This window comes from Gobio gobio (assembly GCF_949357685.1).
Source record: "Gobio gobio genome assembly, chromosome: 6".
Lineage (NCBI taxonomy): Eukaryota > Metazoa > Chordata > Actinopteri > Cypriniformes > Gobionidae > Gobio > Gobio gobio.
Genome location: NC_137102.1, coordinates 9597636 through 9625303, shown reverse-complemented (window position 1 = coordinate 9625303; position 27668 = coordinate 9597636). Strand labels below are relative to the sequence as shown.

Here is a 27668-nt window from a genome sequence, read left to right as displayed (position 1 = left end):
TACTTCCTTATATACCCACGCGGTGGGGCGGAGTTACGCATGCAAATTCCGCATTGCCCATGGCATTGGCACGCCATTGGGCGCTGTTAAACACCTCAAAGGTAATTGGCCTCTAGGCGAAACCCCCATTCGTTAGTCACTAACGTACGTCTCCGTTCCCTCCTCAGGGAACGAGGGTTACATACGTAACCGAGACGTTTTCCCAGTTGGTCTCCCATCCAGGTACTGACCAGGCTCAACCCTGCTTAGCTTCAGCGGGAAACCAGTATTGGGCTACAGGGTGATATGGCTACTGGGTGATTATACTCTACATTGAAATGCAACCAATTTTAAACTTATGAATAAGGTGCCAGCTATGTCTCTAGGAACATTTAGTGTTTTGGAAATTTTCTTGAAACCATAGACTTTGTGATGTAATAAAACAGCAGTGTTAAATAGAGGTTTGGTGTAACAGAAAATATATATATATATTTCTCCTGTTTATGTTTTATCACATAATCAACCATTTTATCATATAATCAATCATTTTTTCTTGTGTTCATCATCATACAATCAGACATATCTTATTTGTGTTTCTTTTGATGATCTTGCTTCTCACATTCATAATGATGTATCTATATGTTTGACTTATGTTAACCTTTTGTTCTGAAGACTTGAGCAAATATCCACAGACTCATGGAACAAGTTGTTTTTCTGTAAGTGTTAAAGTACATGGTATATTTGATTACCACAGTGACCAAGTCTACACTGTCCAAATGAGCATTAATTTAGATACTAATCTGCATGAGTACAATGTGTCTCTTTGAATTGAGGTATCATACCAAGAGTTTCCATCACGTGTTGTCTAGCAATGTGATAAAAAAAAAAATGTTGTTCTGTCCTTTTGCCCTCAATCGTGTTGAAACCACCACAGTGTGCTATTTAATTTTTGCAGCTGTGGCCCAAGAGGTCACAGTGGTCTTGTTCATAACAAGAAGGAACTTGCTCTGATCAAACAAGTGTATAAAATATATGGCATGTTTCCTGGTTAAGTCAGTCTCTGTTCAGATTCAAACCTTTCTCTTTCTAGCACTCTGTCTGGCTCACTGCAAGAGAGCTCTCGTCCACTTTATTCTTTCTTAGGCAAGGATATTTTACTCCGAGATATTAGAAGTGATTTTTAACTTTTATGTTTATTTTCCTTTATTACATTTTGAATTCTGATTAACCCAAATTATTTTACTCATTTATTGTTGGACCATCTGCAATTAAAGTCCTTGTGAAATCAAAATCGATCTTATTTACTTTGTTAGCACAAATTACAGGTCTTAGGGTGAACAATGAATCCGTGCAAGTTAATACACAGAAGAAAAAAAAAAGTTTGTGGTATTTTTTAATCGAAATCTGAAAAGTTACTTCCGGTCTGGAATGGCGCTCCCTTTCCGATGACGGCAGTTTGACGGCTTGGGTTTGAATATCCTTAACCACTCCCCTCCAACCGTTAGTCTATGAACGAGAGATGGAGAGGAAGATCGCTGAAGTAAAACCTTGCCCTCTTTTCAATATTCCGTTTCACTTGAAAATACGTCACAGCACTGCAATAAAATCAGTTGCAACTTCCAGTTCACTGGTACTTTAAGAATACAATACATTTTTATAAGCATTCCTTCGTCAGACTGGATCTCCTTGCATCAGGGTTGAATAATTATGGCATAGCTGTACAAAAAAATCCTATAACTTAAAAGCATTACATTATATATTGACATTATCATTTTATTTTGACACTAAAACTGCTATAGATGCAATTAAAAAAAGCTCTTAATCTTTATAAAAGCTTACATTTATAAATAATTAGAGTCTCCTATATATATATATATATATATATATATATATATATATATATATATATATATATATATATATATATATATATATATATATATATATATATATACACACGCTATATTGCCATGAGTATTGGGACACCCCTCCAAATCATTAAATTCAGGTGTTCCAAATAATCTCCATGGCCACAGGTGTATAAAATCAAGTACAGGCATGCAGACACTTCTACAAACATTTGTGAAAGAATGGGTTGCTCTCAGGGAATTCAAGCATGGTACTGTGACATGTTGCCACCAGTGCAATAAGTCCATTCATGAAATGTCGTCATATTCCACGGTCAACTGTTAATGGTATTATAAAAAAGTGGAAGCAATTGGGAACAACAGCAACTCATCCACGAAGTGGTAGGTAACATAAAATCACAGAGCGGGGTCAGCGCATGCTGAGGCGCACAGTGCACAGAAGTCACCAACTTTCTGCAGTCAATCGCTACAGACCTCCAAACTTCGTGTGGCCTTAAGATTAGCTCAAGAACAGTGTGTAGAGAGCTTCATGGAATGGGTTTCCATGGCCGAGCAGCTGCATCCAAGCCTTACATCACCAAGTGCAATGCAAAGCCGCCACTGGACTCTAGAGCTGTGGAGACGTGTTCTCTGGAGTGATGGATCACGCTTCTCTGTCTGGCAATCCGATGGACGAGGGTTTGGTGGTTGCCAGGAGAATGGTACTTGCCTGACTGCATTTTGCCATATGTAAAGTTTGGTGGAGGGGGAATCATGGTGTGGGGTTGTTTTTCAGGGGTTGGGCTTGGCCTCTTAGTTCCAGTGAAAGGAACTCTTAATTTTGGACAATGCCATGCTCCCAAATTTGTGGGAACAGGATGGCCATCTGTTCCAACATGACTGCACACCAGTGCACAAAGCAAGGTCCATAAAGACATGGATAAGCGAGTTTGGAGTGGAGGAACTTCACTGGCCTGCACTGAGTCCTGACCTCAACCCGATAGAACACCTTTGAGATGTGCCTGACCTCACAAATGCGCTTCTAGAAGAATGGTCAAAATTTCCCATAAACACACTCCTAAACCTTGTGGAAAGCCTTCCCAGAAGAGTTGAAGCTGTTACAGATGCAAAGGGTGGGCCAACTCTATATTAAACCTTACGGATTAAGAATGGGATGTATTTAATATATATATATATATATATATATATATATATATATATATATATATATATATATATATATATATATATATATATATATATATATATATATATATATATATTAAAATTGCCACCAAAATGTGCATATTTTAATGACAGTATTTAACACATAATTTCATATAAAGTGCAGCTTAATTTTACATAAGCCATCCTCAAGCCCAACTGCAAGGACACCAGCAAAGCTGAGAAATGGGTGGAGAGAATGTAAATAAATAAATGGAGTCGAAAAAGATAAATCATCAACCTGTGCTGAGGCTGAAAGGAAAGAGGGAAACCTGGAGGTAAATGATGGATAGCCTCCGAGAGCAAGCTGAGAGTTTGATGACTCGGAGTTGCGGTACATAAAGCTTCTTCTTCTCCCTCAAGGCCTTTGTTTTATCTCATTTTACCTTTCCACAGAGCTACCGCCCTGTTCATGATGCCCTCTGTTACGTTATGAGCTGACAGGGTAGCCTTCCTTCTGGAAAAAAAATGGCCTTCGGTTCTTGAGGGGCTCCGCATACACAAGCTTCACATCCCTCTTGCTTTCCACACGCTCCCCCTATATTATTAATTAGGTTTCCTTCTGGAGCCACATTATTGCCTTAAACCAAACACTGCCTGCACCGCTCACCATTGAGAACATGTGCCTCTCCTTGCTGCAAATGGAGGGGGAGAGAGAGAGAAAGAGACTAAAAGATAAAGTGAGGGAGGTAGAGTCAGAGATGTAAAGCAAGAGAAGGAGAGAGAGCGAGCGAGCGAACGGATAGGAAATGTGAGAGGGAAAAAAAGCAGAGCTGACTTTTTCCTGCGTGTGTGTGTGTGTGTGGATGACAGCGCGTGTAGCTGGCCAATCAGAGCGCGCCTCTTGAGCTGCAGCAGGCTGGCAGATTTGGGAGCTCTATCGGTTCTGTTCTGTTCTGGACTGGATTGAGCTGCTGCACACATACTCTCTGTGTGACTCCAAAAATGTGGTGGAACATCAGGAGCGCTCCTCCGTATTCCAAAGCCCTGTCATCTTTTAAGGAAAGACTGAGAAGGTAAGAGGCACTCTGTGTGTTTTTCTCTTTACTCATCTGCTGATTGAAGCTTGAGTGCTGCCTCTGTTTGTCTGGCTTGTGGTGAGGAGGCATTCAGAGAAAGTCTGAGAGTTGTTCTAGTGTACATGTGGTCAGAGACGAAACGGAGCAGCGGGACGGGGAAGGAAGGCAGTGTCTGTCCATTGATCTGTGCCTCTTTCATTACTCCAGCACTTTATCGTGGCCGCATGTAATTCTTCAAAGCTACCTCTCACTTTCCAGTGAACAAACATCACAGCAAGTGAAGCTGTTGAAAGCCCTCGTGTCTGATATAGTGCTTTTTGGTGGCGTTTTTTGATTTGAAAAAAGGTCTGCAAGCTTTCTTTCTACAAATATTGAATTAAGGTTATTTATTTTTTGTTTATTTGTTTATAGCTAATAATTTACAGCAAAATGAATGATTGCAGTTTTCTTCAATCTAATATATATAATGTATATGTGAATGTATACATGTATGTGTGTGTGTGTGTGTACATACAGAAGTGCATTCTTTATTGTTCTTAGAAAAGCATTCAGAGGAATGGGGATGCCTAACAATCAAACATTGAGGGTTGTCTGACAATGATTAAGTGATTAGACCAGCCTGTATTTGATGCATGGGGGAAGTGGCGTGCTTAAACTAATGCCTCCATGCAGTGGACATGCCAAGGTGACAAATGCACATCAATGGATCCCTGGAGTCCCTCCCCCGATATTACTAATCCTGTAGCTGGCAATCAGTCTCAGCATCACCTTCTCCTCATGCCACTGGATAGTTCAAACGGCAGGGAGAGCTTCGAGGTTACAAAACCACTTCAGTTCTATAAAAAGAACTGCAATTTACTGCTGAGAAGTGAATAAGACATGAGAAGTAGAGAGAAAAAATATTAAATTGAATAAAGTGGGCTGAATCAACTACACTGGGGAAATTTTACTGCTTCATGTCTCGAAGGTTCTCTATGGTGCGTGAGACGACTTCAACATGGAAGGAATACTCTGGGTTCGGTACAAGTTAAGCTCAATCGCTAGCACTTTTGGCACCATTTTGAGTATTAAAAAAACTGAGGCACTTACAACAGGGGTGAATGGGCAAGTTTAAAAGCAATAATGAGAAATGTGAAACCTTTAGAATGGCACTTAAAACTGTTAAAATGTTCTGAATTTTTATGGTCATTTTAGGGTTTCATATTGCCAAGGCAACGAGGTTTTAACTTTACACAGAAAAGGTTAGTAAGTGAACATCACACTAAATTCATGTATATTAGTTACACTATTGAAACACTATTGATTTTTGCTTCTATCGTCAACGCTGGCGGGACACCTGGTACTCTTTTTTTGATCGCCTTTTTTTCGTATCATATATTTTAGTAATTATCATAAATTAGGTATCATTCAAAAGCTTACGAACTCAAAATTCATCCTGTGAAAACCGTTTTGAAATTGGATCAATTCTTCTAGCAGGCTCCTCCCCTAGTGGGCGGTGTCATGTTTCATATTACAACATTTATTTTAACTACTTTATAATCAAAATCTTTTCTAATCTTGACAAAACACATATTGTCGGAAAGGTCTGAGTCTCAAGATTCCATATTTGGTGACCGTTTTGTGATGGAAGTGACATTTAGACAGAAAATTACAGGAAAATGCATAAAAAAAACAATCAATGGAATTTCAATGACACCCGGTGTCTATTTTTGGTATTGCGCTTAAACAAAATCTCATGGGAACTTCAATTTTTGTGATATCAACTTCAAATTTGGAACACAGCTTGTTTAGACATATGGCTTTGATTTTATAGTAATTTTAGATTATAACATTTTTGTAAAATATATATTTTATATAAAATAAAAAATATTTAGTACAGTATTTTTTATTTACAGTAAATTTAAACTTCCATAACTTTTACATACTTTCATATTTTGAATTGCTTTCACTTCAGCAATAATCTGCCGAGTGTCTGCTTTAAAACAAGACCAAATTAGTTGGATAGTGCATTCTCAAAAAAAAAGGGGGGGGGGGGGTGAAAGTTAAGGGGTTAAAGAAAAGGAGGAGCAAGTCTAAACTATTTTTCTAGCAAGTGCTGTCAATTGAGCTTAACTTGCACTGAACCTCGAAAATATTAATTTAACGCCATCTCACAATACAGAATGACTCCTAGATTCAAATCCCATCAGTGATGTTTCTTTTAACTTTTAAAGATTAATTCAAGCAACGAGTGGGGTAGAGAGCCGACAAGAACAAACATGGAAAAATGTCATTGTGGGAAGATGCCTCTCAGCCACTGTTCCATCCGAGCCTCACTCCATTCCAATTAGCAACCTAATTAGCTCAACTGGATTCTAATCAGTATTACAAATTTGTTTTGAAGACCTCAAGAAACCTGCGTGGATCAGTCGAGAACCCTTTGCTCTTGAAGTGCAGAACAAGGGCATGCGAGTTATCATTGCCTGCTGGCCTACTGTGCTTTCAGGTGTTTTCTTCACATGTGTAACACCTTTTTTTTTTTGCTTTTGCTCAAGACGTTCATTATTTAACCTGTAACAACACCATGGGGGTATTGTGTTTTGACAGTTCCTGATGTGAATCTCAGCTTAATTCGCTTAACGGCCACAGAAAAAAAAATAAAAAATCACCTTTTAAACAAGCTTGAACTTGTAAAATTTTGGAAAATTGGACGTCAAATATTACAGATAGATGCAATTTGCATGAAAAATTGCAAGGATGAGGGTTAAGCAACAGAAATCTTTTACTACCGTCTGTTTTAACATAAACCACTGGAACAGCATGAAAGGAAAGGGAGCTGTCGCCCAGTATTAGTCAAAATGCACTCAAAAAGCAATTTCTTTTCAAGGCAACACAATAAGCTTGAAAGAGCGAGTAAAGGCTTTGCCCTCCCTCCTCCTCTTGAAAAATCTTCAGCAAGACTCAGTAAATAAATTGTGCTTCTGATTGAGCAGATGGACATTATTCTGAATGAGAAGCTAGCATATTCATTTCCCTTCGAAACTGGACTCAGGCCTCTGCTTTTTATTCTTTTTTTCTTTCATGTTTAGACCGTAAAAAGCAATCACATTTTTATTTTGTCCATTTTTTAAAGATGTTTGTTTTTTAAAAGCACATCTGGCTGACATGGCAACTTTGTTACAAGGAATATAAAACAGATCAACTCATTTACATAATTAGAACTTAATTTGTGTGTAATTAGCATGCGTTGATAAAACTGGGACTGGTTTTGCTTTTTTCATTTTGAGACAGTTTATACACTCCTGCTGCCACTAATCAAGGTACGTGTCAAGCATTCCATTCCTATGTGACAAACTTGCTGTCCAGTGGCCTGAGGCCAATAGTGTGGTAAATTCTTATTAGACCGGTGCTCAGAGTTGCATCAAGTGCAGTGAGTTCAGTCAGGCAGGTTCACATCAATTACGTTTCATTACACAGATTAATCCATAGTCACAGATGTGAGTTTCTGTATTTAGACGTTTATTTTGAGCTCTGACTCAAGTCATGTGAAAAAGAAAGGACACCTTTTTGAATTCTATGGGTTTAAGTATCAGGGGCAGGTTGCATAAACCATTAAGACTAGTCTTACAAGTTAGACATCAAATTGTTTTCTTCAACTGTTCATAACTTTTTAAAATCAGTTACATAAGTCAGACTGGCCTAATTTGATACCGAAAAGTAAGACTGAATGCAAGTGGGTCATACGAGAACATAAGACATTGTTTTCCTTTACGAAAAAGAATTTTCTTCAAGTGTGCTATTAGTATACTTCTTTTAAACTAAAAAATAAGAGTCTACTTTGTATGTACTTCTCAGAAATATACTTAAAATTGCACTTAAAGGATTATGTGAGTGTTGAGTATCCATTCGTTTTGATTGTTGAAGAAATATATATTGTTATATTGTTGCGCTATATTCAACTTCCGGGTTTAAATTAATCTTTGTATCAATGTCACAGAATGTGACGTTTTCTCGTGCCATAGTACGGCAATGACTCATCGGTGTCATAATTATTCAGGAGTCTGCATGTCCTTATCCTATGAGAAGATGCCTCGTTTAACACAGCATCACGCATTGATTGTCAGGCGCTTCAAAGAGTGAGATAGCATTCAGTAAGTCAGAGATGCATTAATGGATCAAAAACTAGTGTTTGTTTTTGCTTGTAAGAGTTTCTGCGTCGCATACGTTCTCTTTAGTAGATCCTGAGTCTTCGAAACAAACGCGATTCATCCACACTGTGAGTGTTAACGCTCTTTACGGCCCATTAAAGGTAGGGTAGGTAAGATTTGGTTAAAAAACTTTTTTTCCAAATTTGTTTAAACTTTCTTTATATATCAATACATAATTTAAATGTAAGTACTATGAAAAAGAAAGTATAAAAATTGAGTGTCTGTAGACCTCTCACGACTGTTTTAAAGACAGCTCATTATTTCCATTCACTCACCTTCTCCCTTCTGGGCTCTTTCCAAAGCCACGCCCCCAAAACACATGAACGCGCTACGCCGACCGCGATCAGCTCAGCTGAAAGACGCATTATTTACCTGAGGCGAGCAGAGAAGAAGTGCATGTAGTGACATCATGTCAGAATCACATGTAATAAAAAATCTAACTTTATCATTATGAATATAAACAAATAAGATGTCTTTTAGTACTCACTATCAAGCTAGAATAACGATACTGGTAAAGTTTAAAATACACACACAACACAGTGTCAACGACACACACAGATACAAGATAAAAACATCAGTAAACATTGGTAGAGTATATAAAAACAAACCAAGGGCCGAAATAAACGTGCAGGTAAAGTTCCCGGTGAACATGGTAAAAGAGTTTAGACAGGGTAGTAGCTAAAGCGAACTTAGTTCTAAAAAAAGTTCCTGGATGCGGTGTACTAGCTTTTACACATGCATTTTGTTATCTAAAGTGACATTTTGCGAAATTCAACACGACAGCGATCAACTTGAGCTAAGCATATTGAGTATTTATCATCTCTACTAATGGTTCGCTAAGTGTATAACATTGTAACTTTATGCTAAGTAATGTTATGTTAGCTATATTAGGCAGCTACGTGTGCTAGTGAGACATGCTTCATGAAAACATAAACCAAAAAAATGTATAATCAAAATGAAAGATTACCTGTCCAGCAGAAATACAGCCTCTTTAACTCCTCAAATCAAACGGGTGCGCCAGGGTTGCCAGGTTTTCACAACAAAATCCGCCCAATTGCTACTCAAAACTAGCCAAAAACAAGCCCAATCGTGTTTCTCCGGTAAAAATTTGGGGGGTAAAATATGTGTCTTTTTGGTAGGGCTGCCTGCTAAAATTCGCAAATCCCGGGGCAAAATATCACTTAATTGGGGTCGCTTCAACCCGCGGACATGAAAAACAGCCCGCGGCAACAGTGTTTGAAGTAGCCCGACTTGGCAACACTGGGGTGCGCGCATGTGGGCAGATCCTGGAGCAAAAGCGGTGGTAGCCATGGTAGCGAGAGAGTGACAGTCGCCCAAGCCAATCACTTGTTTCGGCCCGAACGAAAATAATGAGCGGTGTTTATTGCAGATTAAAAAGTCTAGAGTCACTCGATTTTTATACTCTCTTTTTCAGAGTACTTAAATTTTAATTATGTATTGACATATAAATAAAGTTTAAACAAATTTGGACAAAAGTGTTTTAGATCATTCTTACCTACCTCACCTTTAACTGATCAAACAGCTCATAAAACTGTGTTGTCAGTCAGTCTCCCCTCGTCCCCCTTCCCTCGGTAGCTTAACCACGTCCACTTTTATAGCATTTTTAAAAACTGTGGTGAGAACTGACGGCTGCTGAAACAGGGGGTTTCATGACCCTTTAAGTATACTTGACTTATACTGTTAGAAAAGTCTAAGTATATTTAGCCTATACTTGTACTCAGCCTTTTGACTTAAAGTATAATTAAGTATTCTAAGTACTGATATACTTGGCTTGTAGTTGTTTACACTTTTGATTGAGTACCCTATTAAATACTTTTTACACATAGTTTTAAATACCGTTTTATAAACTTACATTGTTTGAAAATATTGATTTATAAAGAAAAAAGATATGTTCCGAATTCTAAGTATCTGAATTGTTGTGTGTGCTAGCCCACTGGTAGTATACAAACGAATTTATTTAAAATCTACTTTACTCTTTCCCCGCCACTGACTGAATTTTACCTGCTATCCATATATATATATATATATATATATATATATATATATATATATATATATATACACACACACACACTCACCTAAAGGATTATTAGGAACACCATACTAATACTATGTTTGACCCCCTTTCGCCTTCAGAACTGCCTTAATTCTACGTGACATTGATTCAACAAGGTGCTGAAAGCATTCTTTAGAAATGTTGGCCCATATTGATAGGACAGCATCTTGCAGTTGATGGAGATTTGTGGGATGCACATCCAGGGCACGAAGCTCCCGTTCCACCACATCCCAAAGATGCTCTATTGGGTTGAGATCTGGTGACTGTGGGGGCCATTTTAGTACAGTGAACTCATTGTCAAAACCAATTTGAAATGATTCGAGCTTTGTGTCGGTGCATTATCCTGCTGGAAGTAGCCATCAGAGGATGGTGGTCATAAAGGGATGGACATGGTCAGAAACAATGCTCAGGTAGGCTGTGGAATTTAAACGATGCCCAATTGGCACTAAGGGGCCTAAAGTGTGCCAAGAAAACATCCCCCACACCATTACACCACCACCAACAGCCTGCACAGTGGTAACAAGGCATGATGGATCCATGTTCTCATTCTGTTTACGCCAAATTCTGACTCTACCATCTGAATGTCTCAACAGAAATCGAAACTCATCAGACCAGGCAACATTTTTCCAGTCTTCAACTGTCCAATTTTGTTGAGCTCGTGCAAATTGTAGCCTCTTTTTCCTATTTGTAGTGGAGATGAGTGGTACCCGGTGGGGTCTTCTGCTGTTGTAGCCCAGCCGCCTCAAGGTTGTGCGTGTTGTGGCTTCACAAATGCTTTGCTGCATACCTCGGTTGTTACGAGTGGTTATTTCAGTCAAAGTTGCTCTTCTATCAGCTTGAATCAGTCGGCCCATTCTCCTCTGACCTCTAGCATCAACAAAGCATTTTCGCCCACAGGACTGCCGCATACTGGATGTTTTTCCCTTTTCACACCATTCTTTGTAAACCCTAGAAATGGTTGTGAGTGAAAATCCCAGTAAATGAGCAGATTGTGAAATACTCAGACCAGCCCGTCTGGCACCAACAACCATGCCACACTCAAAATTGCTTAAATCACCTTTCTTTTCCATCCTGACATTCAGTTTGGAGTTCATGAGATTGTCTTGACCAGGACCACACCCCTAAATGCATTGAAACAACTGCCATGTGATTGGTTGATTAGATAATTGCATTAATGAGAAATTGAACAGGTGTTCCTAATAATCCTTTAGGTGAGTGTATATATATATTTGATATTTTAATTTAACTTATGACTGGTGGTGGTGCTTAAGATATTGTTGGTCATTCATTGTTTCTGTAAAAAAAAATATAATAGTAATAGATAATAGATAATGGTTAATAAGATAATAATACTACTACTAATTCTACTACTGATAACAATATACAACGCACTGATGAGCTGCAATTGGTGATGATGAGCTGATGAGCTGCAGCAAAAATACAACCAAGAATATGGTTTACATGTAGCGCGTCAATTCTGCATGGTATTTAAGACTCTCTCTCTTAGTGTGTGTGTGTAACAAAGCGCTCTCAGCAAAACGACGGCGAGTTGTGCGCCTTCACACTAGAGTTGTGAAAATACAGGAACACTGCGCATTCGTTGAGCTGAACTGAAATAGATCGCTTGAAGCAAAACTCTGAAAATATATCTAGGCTAAACTTATTCTTAGCCTCTAACACACAGACTGGCGAGTAAAATATAGTGAAGATTTACTCACATATGACTTATTTTTCGTAAGGGTTAACTTAATGGCTATGTTTATGCAACCGGCCCCAGGACATAATATAAATCATCTGGGGCTGTATTCACGAAACATTTTAAGGCTAAAAGTAGCTCCTAACTTGCCGATTTTAGGACTCGTACATTTTTGCTCTAAGAGTATTTCACAAAGCATTTTAGCGCTAAAACCAGCTCCTAAATCTGTGACTCCTAAGTCACTAAGACCAAATCACTAACAATGGTAGTTGCGGACCTTTCTCCGCCTTTTCTCTTCCACTTGACTTCCTGTCTACTCACTGTCCTATCATAATGAAAAGGCAAAATGCCAAAAATAATATATATATTATTTATTTATTAAAAAACTCTGCTGGGCCGAGAGTGAGGAGTCGGGGTGGTGGAGGGATGCAGAAAACTGTCGAGGTAACTAGGTGAGTCGACTGTATACTCCTATATATGCTGCCTCTCGAGCTGATTAGATAGTGCTCCTCCCGAACTTTGTTTATAAAACATAATTTGTCGTTTGAATTCTTCAGTCTCTTGAAATGCAGACATGTAAGAGGCTGACAATTAGCGGAACATATACTTGTTTAATTAGTGACACTTAGCCTACTTTTTAAAATCTTTATTTGAATATGGCAACATTTGTATTTTAAAACCTTTATTTGAATATGGCAACATGATACCTATAACAACAATATTTCTATGATTCAATCACTGACAGAGACCCCTCCCCTATTAGCCAATCACTGTGGTCATAGTTGGTAAGTGTGATGACATCATCCATAGCAACGAGGTCAACCTCGCCCTTAGTCTTAGCTTAAGACTTCTCTCAATTTCTTAGTAAAAGTAGTAGGGCTGTAATCAACCAAAGAAAATCTTGGTCGACTGAAGTCCTGAAATTTTCGACTAAAAATCGACTAAAATAACGTTAGGAAAAAAAAAAACTTAAATGAATAAGCTGCACACTGTGCGCAGTACTTGGTAGCCTTGTTGTCTCCCTAAATTAATTATAAATAAACATAAAAAACTAGTAGGCTATTTGCTGTATATTAAATAGTTTTTGAGCTGATTATTTTGCACTGAAATGAGTCTGACACACGAGTCTGTCGGCTCTGACAGCGTCGCATCGCATGCACCTGCGCAATATCATAGACTATGACTTCCGAAAATATAGCACTATGTGTTGTTAACTAGATATCATCACAAGAACTTTTGAGGAATATGCAACATAATTTAGACAATTGTTTTTGTCATATGTATAATAATAACTGACAGACACTCATTTCAGCCGCTCTGTGCAGCTCAAACATGAGCTCAGTCAGCTGAGCTCAGCTTCGCGGCTGAGACACGAATAGACTATTAACTTAAAGCTTTTACTCTTAAACACAAAAGGCACGTCCTCTTTAATAAAAAAGGAATATTTATTAAACAAGCCAGATCAAGAGCAGAAAAAACGCTCTCACAATTAAATAAATAATATACAAGAAAACTAGCCTTCTTCAATCTGTCTCTCTCGCCTGCGGGTTGGGCTAATCCAAAATAAGTGAAACAATGGGGGTGTTCTGAAGACAGACTGTTACCTGTGAAACAGGGGTGCTCTGAAAACACCCCCATTAGCAATTAGTGCTTTCCACCTGATGAAATGAACGCGGCGCGGCAAAACTAATGAAATTAACGTGGCTCGGCAAAACTGATGAAATGAACGCGGCAAAACTGACGGTACAGATCCACTAATAGCGCGGTGTTGTGACGCTTCCCCTCATGTGTATGTTGATGGGCGTTCCTCAAGTTTACCACTTTGGGTGTACGTTTGAGCCAGCGGGGAATGAAACACAAAGGACCAGTGAGAGACTTCTCTTCGCCAGTGGGTTGGGCTAATCCAAAAGAAGTGAAAACAATGGGGGTGTTCTGAAGGCAGACTGTTACCTGTGAAACAGGGGTGCTCTCAAAACACCCCCATTAGCAATTAGTGCTTTCCACCTGACGAAATGAACGCGGCGCGACAAAACTGATTAAATGAACGCAGCAAAACTGATTAAATGAACGCGGCAAAAAAATCGACCAATCAGAATTTTGGTCGAGCCAGAACGTATCGACCAATAATCGACTAATCGACTGGGAGATTACAGCCCTAAAAAGTATTCTCAGCAGCTTTGTGAATAGGTTTTAAGAGAAAACTTTTAACTAAGAACTTTTACTGCTATTTAGGAGAACACTAAGTGGTAAGATAAAATGTTTAGTGAATACGGCCCCTGGTCTTTAGCAGGTCTTAAAATTAGGTAAATACAACCTCAGATGAACAACACATGACATATTGTACTGTCATTATTTATTAACAAAAATAAAGCCACAATGGAGAAACCATGTGTTACAAACTAAGTTCACCTTATGATTCAATTGCTTGTGGAGCCACCTTTAGCACCAATAACTTAAAGTAATAATTTTCTGTACTTTATCAGTCTCTCACATTGTTCTGGAGGAATTTTTGACCACTCATTTTATTTTATTTGTGGTTGGGCATTTGTTTACGCACAGCTCTCCTAAGGTCCTGCCAAAGAATTTCAATCTGGTTGAGGTCTGGACTTGACTGCTGGTTTTCTTGGTATCAGTGTCCTGTTGCATGGACCACTTTCAGCCAAGCTTTAGCTGTCAGACAGATGGCTTCACATTTGACCCTGGAATCCTTTGGTATACGAGGAGTTCATGGTAGACTCAAAGACTGCAAGGTGCAGGGCAAGGACATGTGGCTGCAAAACACCACCGTGCTTGACAGTTGGTATGAGGTGTTTGTGCTGATATGCTGTGTTTGGTTTTCGCGCTGAGCATTATGGCCAAACATCTCCACATTGGTTGGACATTGTTCCAAAAGTGATGTGGTTTTTTTCAGATACAACTTTGCAAACATAATGCTGAGTTCACTCTGCCGGATTTTAGCCCCGATTTTGACTTGCCAACAGGTTTTGTGTAACCCGAAATCATAAGCAAGTCGATGCTCGTGCACGTGAGTGACAAACACACGGTGTGAATCACACGGGTGATTCAAACTCCTGCTGTGTGAAACGTGTTCTGACTGAAAATCATTTCGGCGATGACCGACAGCCAATGAGAGAGCAAGATACAGGGCAGCGGGAGGTTCGGGGAGGAGTTATGGACCAGAATATCAGTATTTTAATAGATATATTTACAATTCTATCAAACAGAAACAAAGCACAAACATTTGCTTTACCAGCCGCAACAGCAGCATGGTGCAAAATGATTTATTTACCTCCAACTCTCTTTGCAGAACACTATCATTGCTCCCTGTGTCTCCAACCATTTCTTCCGCCATTTTTTTTTCTCCTTTTCGCTGCAAATCAGCGCACAGACAATTTGGATTGCAAGCTTTCTGCAGTCTATATTTTTCATAACAATTCCAGTCTCACACGAGAACTCCAGTCTGACGCACGTGTGATCTTGCGTTGTTTCCTTCTCAATTCTCGCGTGTTTGCTTGTGAAACGTAGTTTGCGAACGGGACAGAGCTGTCGGCGATTCTTCCTCTTATACAGTCATGCAATGTGTCTTGCCGCCGATCCATCATGCAGTGTGAACACAGCAGCAACTGAATGCTACCACAGATAGTCATGCAGTGTGAATAGAGTAGTGATTCGACGAGGTTGAAATTCGTGCAGTCTGAACTCGGCATTAGCTGTACTGTCATGTTCTTTTAGAGGGAATAAGCTTTCTCCTGACAACCCTTCCAAAAAAGCCGCATTTGTCGAGTCTTTTTCTAATTGTATTGTCATGAACTTTAACATTTAACATGTTAACTTTGGCTTGAGTAACTAGAGTCTGAGATGTAGTTCTTGGGTTTTTTTCCAATTTCTCTGAGCATTGCACAGTCTGACCTTGGGGTGAATTTGCTGGGATGTCCACTCCTGGGAAGATTGGCAACTATCTTGAATGCTTTCCACTGTAGAATGATGGTCTTCAAATTGTTTGGAAATGGCCTTATAACCCTTCCCAGATTGATGGCAGCAACAATTGCTTCTCTTAGATCAGATCATTGCTGATGTCTTTCCTCCTTGGCATTGTGTTAACACACCTGAATGCCCCAGACCAGCAAACCGCCAAAACTTCAGTTTTTATAGAGGTGGTTACACTTGCTGATGATCAGTTAATAAAAGGCATTTGATTAGCAGTGCCTGACTGCTACTGACCCTCTTAATTCCTACAGAAGCAGTAAGGGTGTACTTAGTTTGTCACCCATGCCTTCTCCATTTTGGCCTATAGTTTTTGTTGAATAAATAATGGCAAGTTGTAATATGTCATGTGTTGTTGTTAATCTGAGGTTGTATTTACTTAATTTTAAGACCTGTCAAGGACCAGATGATTAAAAAAAAAGTATTATTATTTCCTAATACGTAAAATCATAGAATTCAATAGGGTGTCCTTTCTTTTTCACATGAGTGTAGTCCAAAATGCAAGTCTGAGACTGTTCTTCATATGCATTTGTTTGTGTATAGCTACAGTATACACAGTACAGACATCTTTATTAGCTATTGAACTAATCTTTCATGGAGTCGTTCGTTGGGAACTATTTTCGTTTGGGGCAATAGTGTAAATAGCAATAGTGTGTCTAAATTTAAGTTACTCCATATTAACTTATTGTTTATTTAACTATTATAGAAGAAGCAATATACTACACACAATCATGCTGTCGACATGTAGCTCAACAACTCAGTATGCTACAAAAATAAACATTACTCAATAGTTTAGCGCCGCAGAAACACTGTTCTCATCATTAACCGATGTTTGCTCTTTAGATTAGTACACAGGTTTCAGGGTTTAAAATTAACATTACACAGTAAACAGAGAACAAAAAGTTATCTGTAAGTTTCTGTAAAATCATATGGATTGTTTCTCTTTCCATTGCTCATAGTATATGCAAAATTACAATTACCAGTGACAGAATGGTGGCACTTATTCTCCTGCTATACTGAGTTAAATAGTCACCTTGGCTTGACCTATTCTCATTACATTTTTGAGCATAAAACTACTTTATCCAGTTTCAAAATTGATTCTTAAATAGCTCAAGAGTATGCCAGCAAGACAAAGAAAGTGGTTGAAAACGACCTTTTGTGTGCAATGCATGAATGAGATAGACGGTGAAAAATTATTTTCATTTTCTAGCTCGTTCAAAAATATTTTGCTCTTGGAAATAAGTGTTCAACATGTCATGACATTTGTGAAATTGTTTTCTGATATGCACCATTGTTTCCACAGCAGATGTAACTATATTCTTGTTGTTCTGGTTTGCATTATGATTGTTTAAAGTGCCCCTATTACACTATTTTAAAGTTTCCTAATTTAGTTTTGGAGGTCTCCAACAACAGGTTTACATTTTCTCAGAATATACTTTGCACATCACCACAATGTTCAATGATTCTCAAACGACTCGATGGATGAATCAGTCTCTCTAAATCCCTCCTTTCCACAAGCCTACTCTGCTCTGATTGGTCAGATAGCCCAGTCTGTTGTGATTGGTCTACCGTATACAGTGTGTATTTTGGAAACAAACGACCATTACCATATCACTGAACTCCAGCTCCGTATAGAAGCTTCATAAAGCTCAGCGATTGTACACACTGTAAAGACCGTAACGATGACCGTCGATTTTACACCAATCACAGCGCGAGTCCAAATCGATAATGACACATTGAGCAGGACGTTTCTCTGTGATGCTACTCAGTTTGAGGTACATTATGAGATGTTTCAACTGTAATTCCTCACCTCTGTGTGTGTGTGTGTGTGTGTGTTTCTAATTGGGTGCTCTGCACATGCACTAACGTGAATGATTGATGGAACATTAAAGTTTGCAAAACAAATCTTGCTCCATCTTTTATCTTTACTCAAAGTAGTCTTGAACAACAGACAATCTGCATCAAAAAAAGACACAGTTTTAGGTAATAGTAGCACACAGCTGATTTACAGTATTTCAGTAAGACAGTAATAAGTTAGCCGGTTAGCCAGATACCTACACAATATGAAACACAATAAACACATTGTAGAGCACAGCGTCTTCTCGACATGATGATATCCATTATCCGCCGCAGTGTTTGAGGTGGTTCAAGTTTTCCCTGGTGTCTGTGTGCGCAATAAGTGGACAGGCAATATGGTAATGTTTCGCCTTGACGTCACAACGAAACGGCTTGCAATTCGTTTGAAAAATGATTCATTTAATTGACTCAGAGTCGACTCTTACTTTTGAAAGACAATAACTTTTATATACGGTGCCCTTTCAGATTTAAAACTTTGCAGGATGTTTTCATTCACTTAGAACTGTTACACACTACATGAAAGGTAATTTAAAAAAATCCATAATAGGGGCATTTTAAATTTACAGATACCCCAACATTAACCCTCTGGTGCTCTTCGTTTAGGGGTTGCATTGGTTGTCTTCCCGGTCATAAGTGACCGGACACCTAAAAATGTTACTTCCTAAAAATGCAATTTATTTTTCTTCAATAATATTTTTTCTTTTTAATTTTGTATTTTGAGATGATTTGATGGTATTTTTTAATATTTAGGCAATGAGTATGGTCTATTTTTGCCATTTGAAAAAAAAAAAAAAAATTGTTTTAATTTTTTTATTTTTTTATTATTGCAGTATTTCAGGTTAAAATAGAGACTAGGCCTTCAAAAAAATTTGAAGGCAGATTAGCGCCCTCTTTTAGAATTATAAAAGAAATCGTGCAACCATGGGTGTAATCACTAGAGGTCTCTATGGAGAGGCTTGATAATTCCCTAGTTCTGTTTTGAACACATTTAATTATTTTTTTTATGGATTTGAATATATATTTAAAAAATCTCAAAGACTATTTATTATAAAGTTTTAGAACATTTTTTTTTTGTTAGAAATATAGATTTTTGGTTTTTGCAGATTTCCCATTCATTTCCTATGGTGTCATTTTTGACCGAAGAGCACAAGTGGGAGTATTTTTTTACGACCACTTAGCATACTAGAATCATGCCCTCAATTTTTTTGTGTGTTTACATACCTAATGCTAGAACAGTTTCATATCATTCTGATGAAGCTGTGATTTTTATAAATTCCAAATGTGGTTCATCATATGTTTTTCATAGGTGTGTGTGTGTGTGTGTGTGTGTGTGTGTGCGTGTGTGTGTGTGTGTGTGTGTGTGTGTGTGTGTGTGTGTGTGTGTGTGTGTGTGTGGATGTGTGTGTGTGTGTGGATGTGTCAATGTTACACTCTTGATGTTTTAGAGTGTCACCCCTTTACTGCTGTGTACTTTTCTTCAGCATCGTGGCCGATTTGTAGATTGTAGACACAAATATTCAGAGAATTTCCCATTCCATACATCCCATTTCCAATGAACGCTACTTTTTTTTTTTTTACGACCAATTAGCATGCTCTAATCTTGACCACAATTTTTTTTTGTGTGTTTACATACCTAATGCTAAAAAAGTCACCAAGTTTCATATCATTCCGATGAAGCAGTAATTTTTAAAATTTCAAAACAGAAAATTTTCCTGTCAGAAATGACCGAAGAGATGATGTGTCGAACCGTAAATGCTCAAACTTTCTTTAGTCTTGAAGAACATGCTAATGGCTGTTAAGCCTAACCCTAACTGTTTGTTTATTTTTTATGATTATTCTCTTGTAGTTGTTGTCAAGCTATCGTGACTAAAACTTTGAGGGGATTAATAAGGATAAAGCTCTCCTATTGTGCTCTAAAAATATTCTCTCAGCTTGTTCATCACTTGATATAATCAGTGACTCTTTCATTGAGATAATATAACAAGCACTTTTAATGAAATTCAGACTCGCATCGCAGTGTCTTAGATTCATTCATTAATTCTGACCACTTTTATTTCGGCTATTGAATTATTGACCTATGTGGAATAATTACTTGACGTAATACATACACATCCTAAAATGCTGAATCTCTGCATCATCAAATTCCTTTTCTGTAAAATTTCTGCAAAAAAAGATTCTTGAGAGATTAAAGTTGCATTCACATCATGTCACACTGCCCTCTTTCCACTCAAACAAAAAGGAGTTTCTCACTGTCAGTTTGTGTTGCACTATCAAATATTTATTCTGGTCATATAATGTTAGACCCCTGGGACATGGCTTCAGCATTACTGTGACTATTTTTAAACCGTCTTGGAAATGAAATGTTCAGATGCAACTAAGTTGACAGGAAATACCCACCCTGCAGCGTATCCATTGTCGTTTGTTTTTTTGATTTTTGATTTTTTTTTTTTTGCGTCTTGACGACATCACAATTTCCATTAATTTCAAAAAAGACTAACCTTAAAGCGCTTTCACTCACCCATGTCAGAACCCTCATGCTGTCGAGGAATGAAGAGTATGAGGGAGTTTCTCTTCAACAAGTGATGAGTCTGAATTGTCAGGGAGGCAGAGGAGTTGATAACTATCAGCTCTTTTTCTGCGGTATCCACGGACATGCATTGCAGACCATTGATCCTCGGAATGCCGTTCAGCCGTTTGAATAGAATCGCAACGCTGAAGCTTTTCATTACACGTCCCATGCACCAGCAGTCATGATCTCTGCTATTATACGGGAACAGCTGTTCCATCAAAAATGTATTAGAAGTTTCGTTGAATGGCAAACAGGAAAATCGCAATGGGTTTTTAGGCCATTTTCATATCTTTGGTCTTCACAAGCAACAGCTAATCTGAAATTTTCTGTGGAATTAAAATGTAATCGCTGGCTGTGTTTCATTTCGCCCTCCATGAAAGTACAGTTTGTCCTCTTTCCTTCACACAGATGTTTTGTGGAAATCTGCCATTGCCTCCAGTGAGTCTCCAGTGGAAGGCGACTCCCCAACGAATCAACACGTCTCGCTCTTGGCCCACGATGTGAGTGCTGCCCGCCGGGTCTCTGCGACAACAGGATTTTAAACCATGGCCATCAGCCAAGTCCTGCGAACTGGTCCGATCGGCGTCTAGAGCCGCCCACCGCGAGAGAGACCTCTGGGTGAGCGAGAGCGGGAGTTCAAACGTTGCGACTCTTTAACATGAGAGCAGCCAGCAGCCCTGCCTGTCTGTCCCCTCTGCTGCTGTGCCTATGTGTGCTCCAGAGGAGCAATGGGACCCCTTCTCCACCCAGCCCCAGCCCCACGCTCACCCACAACCAGACCAAACTGTCCGACGGCGACAAGGACTCGCACCATCGTCCCAAGCGAGGCTGGATCTGGAATCAGTTCTTCGTTTTGGAAGAGCACATCGGGCCGGACGCCCAGTACGTGGGGAAGGTAAGAGCCCTCTCTTTGTTTCGATCCGTGTGCAGGTGTGAATCATAATAGTCAGGGAAGCAGAGGTAGATATTAAAATGTTAAATATTAAGAAAATGTACATCTTCTGTGAAAATCTCTGGACTCAAAAATGTTCGTCCAATCAATGCATTTGGTCCGATGGTTCGACCTGCCTGTCAGCATATGTATTTTCATACCTTGTGGCTTTGGCTCTGAAGGGATTGTGGGATCTCTCAAAGCTACCTTGCTATTGCTATTCCTCTCATAATTGCCTACCCTGCCTTTAAACCGTGCAGCTGATTATCTAAAACAAATCTCATATGGTTTGTTCTGCAAACGGTTCCTTGAAAAAGCACTGTTTTATCCAGAGGAAATGGCTGTGCGTCATGTTTTTGGATGTGCAATGTCGATGTATTCCTGTAATCATATTTTCTTGGAATCGAGTAAATAGTGCAGGTGACTAATCAGAAACAAAATCCATATTTCTCAGAACAGCATGTTTTTGTCAGAAAATTGATTTGGCTTGCAAAATGAAAGACTGACCCATGACTGACATCAATCCTGCTAATAAGAGCGTAATTATTTCGACTGTCGACTACAGAGAAACGAGAGGATCCAGAGGCCTTTTTTTGTCTCTGTTTATTCCACTGTCTTCTTGCGCAAAATCAGAGACAGCTAACATGTTCTTATGATAATTATTGGAAGCAACTTATATTCTGCAACTCTGGACAAAATCCAGAGATCCCTCTCCGGCTTATAAACGTCACCAGCAATACAATAAATTATTTTGCCCAGCTGGTTCTGTGAATACTGGCCAACCCTGTCAGCTCAGATGAAACCACTGTTTCATGAGTTGGAATAATACAGGGTGACACTGACAGCTTTTGACATTGGCTCAGCAAGGTGAAGGTTAAGTGAAGATAGCAGAGTTTTTGAAGAAATGGCTGAGGAACCATCAATTGTCTACACCTACATCCCTCAGGAACTGAGCCGTGTGTGTGTGTGTGTGTGTGTGTGTGTGTGTGTGTGTGTGTGTGTGTGTGTGTGTGTGTGTGCCATGTTCCTTCAGCACCATTGGACAGGTATCTTTAGATCTGCGCACTTGAGTGTAAATGCATATGTGTGTACGTGTGCTAGGGATGTGAAACAAATCCATTTCTATATTGGTTTTTAGTACTTTTAAGAAATAAATATTAGAATTTTTTTTTTTTACTTTGAACAACCAGTACACTATATTAGTTAAGGATAAGGTCCCACTTTTGATTCACCGAGAAGAACTACAAAAGGAATGACTCATAAGATTCACTTTCTGTAATTGGATTACTGGTTGTGCTATATGGTTTTGATTCACTGACAAAAAACGATTCATTATACTGTAAGAGAAAAGCTGTATAATTTTGATTCACTGAAATGAACTGACTCCTAGGAGTCATTCTTTCTGTAATTGGTCTACTGGTTGTGTTGTATGTAGAGATGCACCGATGTATCGGACGGCGATATTTATCAGCCGATTTTTGATCAATTTACAACCATCGGCATATCGACTATAGCATGGAAAAGGCTGATATAACTAGGGATGCACCGGATGATTGGCCAAAAATCGGAACCGGACGGTTTTTGCTTCTAGTTGTTTTCTTTGTGTTTTTCTGCCAATTTTTCCGGAAGTGGAAAACGCCTATATTGCAATAATTCGCAAACATATCACTTGTGTGTTACAAACGGAAACTGGACAACTGAGGGAAGAGATGAGATACACTGAAGGGAATGAAGAGCCATTTTCCTGCGCTCGCAGAAGTTGCGCATACTTACCTCTCCGCGCCCTGCACGGATTATATGATCGCCCTGTAGATAGTGAACGTTTGTTCAGCTCAGCTTCTCACGTGTTGGATCGGATGAAAACGAAACAGACTTACTTGTGACAAAGCCGAAATGCTTCTTTTTGTAAAGAAGAACATGCATGCACTTTTGAAATGAAATAGTATCAGTTCTGTATAGGATGATCATTTTTATTTTACCTTAAAATTACATTGACTTAATTTGATTTAATAAGAACCTGCTGTAGCATCTTTGTTTTTGTTTTTTCCGTTGCACTAAACATTATTTGATTTAACATTGTGGAACAATGCATTTATATACTTTGGTTTTATTTAATTTCACTGGTAAAGACTTTTTTCTTTACACTGAATTTAAAAACAAAGGCTGATTTAAGTAACATCTTTGTTTGGATTGTTGAATGTGTGTTGATTGTGTTGTTTGGATTACAGAATATGCAGTTGTTGCCTTTAATTTCACATAAATTCAGCCCAATTCAATTTCCTGTTGATTTCAGATTGCGGACTTGTTTTCATTGGCCAAAAGCCAATTTGGCCTGTTAAATACCAAATAAACATCTTGTTCATGTATACTTTCATTCTTTTATTGTGTAAAAAAAAAAAATCGGAAATCGGAATCAGACAGTTTGCTTGAAAAAAATCGGAATCGGCCATGTAAAATCATGATCAGTGCATCACTAGATATAACAAACCGATGGTTTATTAAGTTTATTAATGAAATGCGTGAAGGCACTGAGCTGTATAATGTCTGCTGCATAATCCAATATTATACTGTAATATTCCTGCTGCGCTGCTGTCTGTGTTTTAATGTTAATCAAACAACAAAAGGATTAATTTCCGCGATGTGGAAAACGTAGACGGAATCCAGTCAAAAACGTAATTTACTGCATAACGTGGAATTTGTCAAAGTTTTGATGAATAAATAAAACTTAGGTCAGTACACTTACATCAAATCGTGATATATATACTAGTGTCTGTGGATATTAAGCCGCAAAAATACTTTTAAATATGAATCCTACGTGTCTCTGTGAATGAATGGCGCAGACGTGCAGTTTTATTTACCTCACACACACTGAGACTCGCTGTGTTTTTCAGCCTCTGCCGCCTCAATAAATGAGGACATGAATGCATGAACCTCATGTCCAGTCACTTCATGAGCATTTTACCGTTTCATTCAACAAAATGAAATCGTCATATCATAAACACACACACGGGAACTCGAAGGTCTTCACGGCAACCCGTCAAAATAAAAGTTCAGTTTAACAAAGTAATTTTGACAGAAATATATTAATGTTGTACACTAGAATTTAGCTACGTCTCAATGTTATAATACTATATGTGTTTAATTTATACAGTGAATAATATGCAGTGTTATTTAACATTGGTTTACTTTATTTCTGTACCTGGAAACTACCTATAAAGCACTGTTTATTTCATATGCATCTTTGTTCTGTTGTATTGATGTTGGCCTGCTGAATATTAAATGGATCCAGAATGTTCATTAGAAATTATTTGATAATGCAGCAATAAACTAGCTAGTAGGCTATACGTGTATGTTTTCTCATAAAATCCCATCAGTGCATATAGTTGTATGGTTCTGATTCACTGAGAAGAACTGATTCATTAAAGTCAATTGTTTTGCAATTGGACCATTGGTCTGGTTGTGCTGTATGATTTTGATTCAATACAAACACTCATAAGAGTCATTCTTTTGAAAGTCTGACCACACTGGCTGCGCTGTATGATTTTGATTCACTGAGAAGAACCGCCTCATAAGAAAGATTAGGTATAAGAAAGATCAGGAATTGGGCTACACTAGTCACACTGCACTGAAATTTTAAAACATAGTCTTTAAAAATCAGCAGAGTCAATTAAATTGAGCTCTTATTGCAGCCGAACAGACATGCTTTAGCCCCTGTCTGGAAGCAAAGTGTGAGAACATTCTCACTTGTATTGAACTGCAAAATATAAAGCCAAATAGGGCCCTTGTTCTGCTCACATGGGTGCCACTTAATTTTTATGCTGCTGTGGTGTGACCTGTCTGTAAGAGATTTGAGTGAGCTGAATATTTTCTCTCCGGCCTTCTTAAACTGAAGTGACAGAAATGGGTTGAGGCTCTCAGTAGCCTCCTACACTCCTCTCCACTAGTTTTTTTTTTTTTTTTTTTTCACACACCTTCTCCTATCTGGTCCCTTCAGACCACCATCTTTTCTTCTCTCCACTTCAGTGGTCAGACAAAAAGAGGTTTTGGGGGCCCAGACAGACCTGTTCTACTAAATCCCTGCCTGTCCTCGAATATCTAGTGAGGGGAACATAAATTATGTCACTTTATAAAAACAGATGAGAAATTTCAGTCGGACCAACTTTTGTTGGATAGAAATGGAATGTACACATGATATTAGAAAGAAATGATCCTGAAATGTGCTGGCTGAAATACAATTCGACACCGGCACAGCTCTGGAAACTAGTGATTTTGTTACTGTTTGGCAATCGTATTTCATAAAAAAAAGCATGGTAAATTACAAAAAGCACATGAATAATGTATGATTTTTAAGGTTCCCTAATGATTTATTGCATAATGTTTTTTTCTGGGATTTTTCTTTTTGGGGGGGAAATTATGTAAACAGTGTTAAATGCATGTATTTATTCATTTTACAGTTTCTTTTTAGACAATCTCTTTTACATTTAATCAGAATTGCTTTTATTAATTTAGTCTATTTTTCTCGGACTAAAATGGCAAATGATTATATAGTTGATGAAAATAACCTCTAAAGAGTCCAGACCAAATTTTCAATCAGGCGGACTCCAAAAGAGGCTGAATTATAGTTAATTAAGTACTGGAATCAGTCTTTCAACACTTATCCCTTGAGCAAAACACTGTATTGTGCTTTGCAAAAGAGCATCAGCCAAATGAAAAGAAAAAGTTTCTTTGAAAATATGGTATATATATATTCTCACTCCCAAGGCGTCAAAATCCTAAGCATGGTCAAGTGCCTTCCGCATCACAATGAAGACGCTAAAGGTACCCCTAGCCGTCACTACATCGACACGCTGGGTGCTCCATTGATTTCAGTTGTTTACCCAATGCGTCAGATCAAGACGCATTTTATTCTTTGCATTTGTAAAAGCAGACATGATTTTATTAATGTTTTATTACTTTTATATTTTGGAGCAACTAATCCCACTCCTACCCTAAACCTACCCACTTCTAAACAATTTAAAACACGTAACAGGCAAATACAAGTACAGTCACAGGTATTTATTGCAAAAATTGACCAAAAACAGTATAAAACTATTAACTGATGTTGCATTCCATGTCTTCTGAAGTCATATTTATGTGAAGAACAGAGTTGATCTTAATGTTTTATCGCTGAGATGATGATCCCGCCGCTCCGTGAACGCACTCATTCATATTTCATTCAAATAATCCCACTCAGTGTGAGATGGTGGTCCAGTGGGTTAAACCATGGAACTGATATGCAGAAGGTTGCTAGTTCGATCCCAGCAGTCCCCACCAGTGTGTCCTTGAGCAAGGCACTTTAATCCATTTTGCTCCAGGGGGATTGTCATGTAATAAGGGCACTGTAAGTCGCTTTGGATAAAAGCGTCTGCCAAATGCATAAATGTAAATATAATTAATACACACGATTCACGAGAGCCAATTACATTTTACAATCAAAGCTGACGTAATGACGCAATTGGTCACGAGACATACCAGAGCCAATGCAATTTCACTATGAAATCTGACGCAACGGGCTGCAATTTTTGAAATTGAATGTGTTCATGATCTTTGGCCGGTGGAGATGCTGGCCTTGGAACACTTTGATTATTTGTACTTTTTGAATAAATTGTGCCTGCATCTGCCTGTTATATCTGTGTTTTATATCATATAATACACAAATGGATAGGTTTAGGGATGGGATGGGGTTGGGTTACATGTTCAAACGTGTCTAAATAGCGTAAATTAAATAATTTTCACTCTTGATATTTTGACGCCTTGAGAGTGAGAACGGGTTGCATTTATATATATTCAGTTCAATTCACATTTATTTGTATAGCTCTTTTCACAAATCACAATACATATAGTTTGAAAGCAGCTTTACAGAAAAGTCCAGAGTTGTATGACCTTAAAGAGTGTGATGGATTGTAGGGTGAAAGATCAGTTGAATACACAGGAGCCGTTTTGGGCCTTATAGGTCAGTAGCAATACTTTGTTATCGATACGGAACTTAATAGGTAACCAGTGTAGAGATGATAAAATTGGGGTTATATGATCATATTTTCTTGACCTGGTAAGAACTGTAGCTGCTGCATTTTGTACTAACTGTAGTTTGCTTATTGAGGATGCAGCACTGTAAAAAAATGCAGGCCTCTCCAAATCAAACATTTTCAATTGGCCAAATTAAATTTCTGTGAATTGAATTTTATCAATTGTGGCAACAGTCTATTAACATAGGCTCAATCAGAAATAATATGTTGAGCCAATGAAAAAATGTAATTTG

General features: G+C 38.3%; 1 protein-coding gene across 2 annotated transcripts in view; it reads left to right on the top strand.

Moving 5' to 3' along the window:
• Positions 1–3819: 3819 nt before the first annotated feature.
• LOC307128085 (cadherin-18-like) overlaps positions 3820–27668 on the top strand; it is a 68657-nt gene continuing 44808 nt past the window's right edge. Inside the window, exons 1-2 of one of the 2 annotated variants that reach the window (XM_079819672.1) lie at positions 3820–4066; positions 20848–21334. In XM_079819672.1, coding sequence (XP_079675798.1) covers positions 21098–21334 — 237 coding nt within the window. In that variant the 5' untranslated portion in view covers positions 3820–4066; positions 20848–21097. The remainder of the gene's footprint in view (positions 4067–20847; positions 21335–27668) is intronic. The other variant, XM_079819673.1, reaches the window with a different exon arrangement.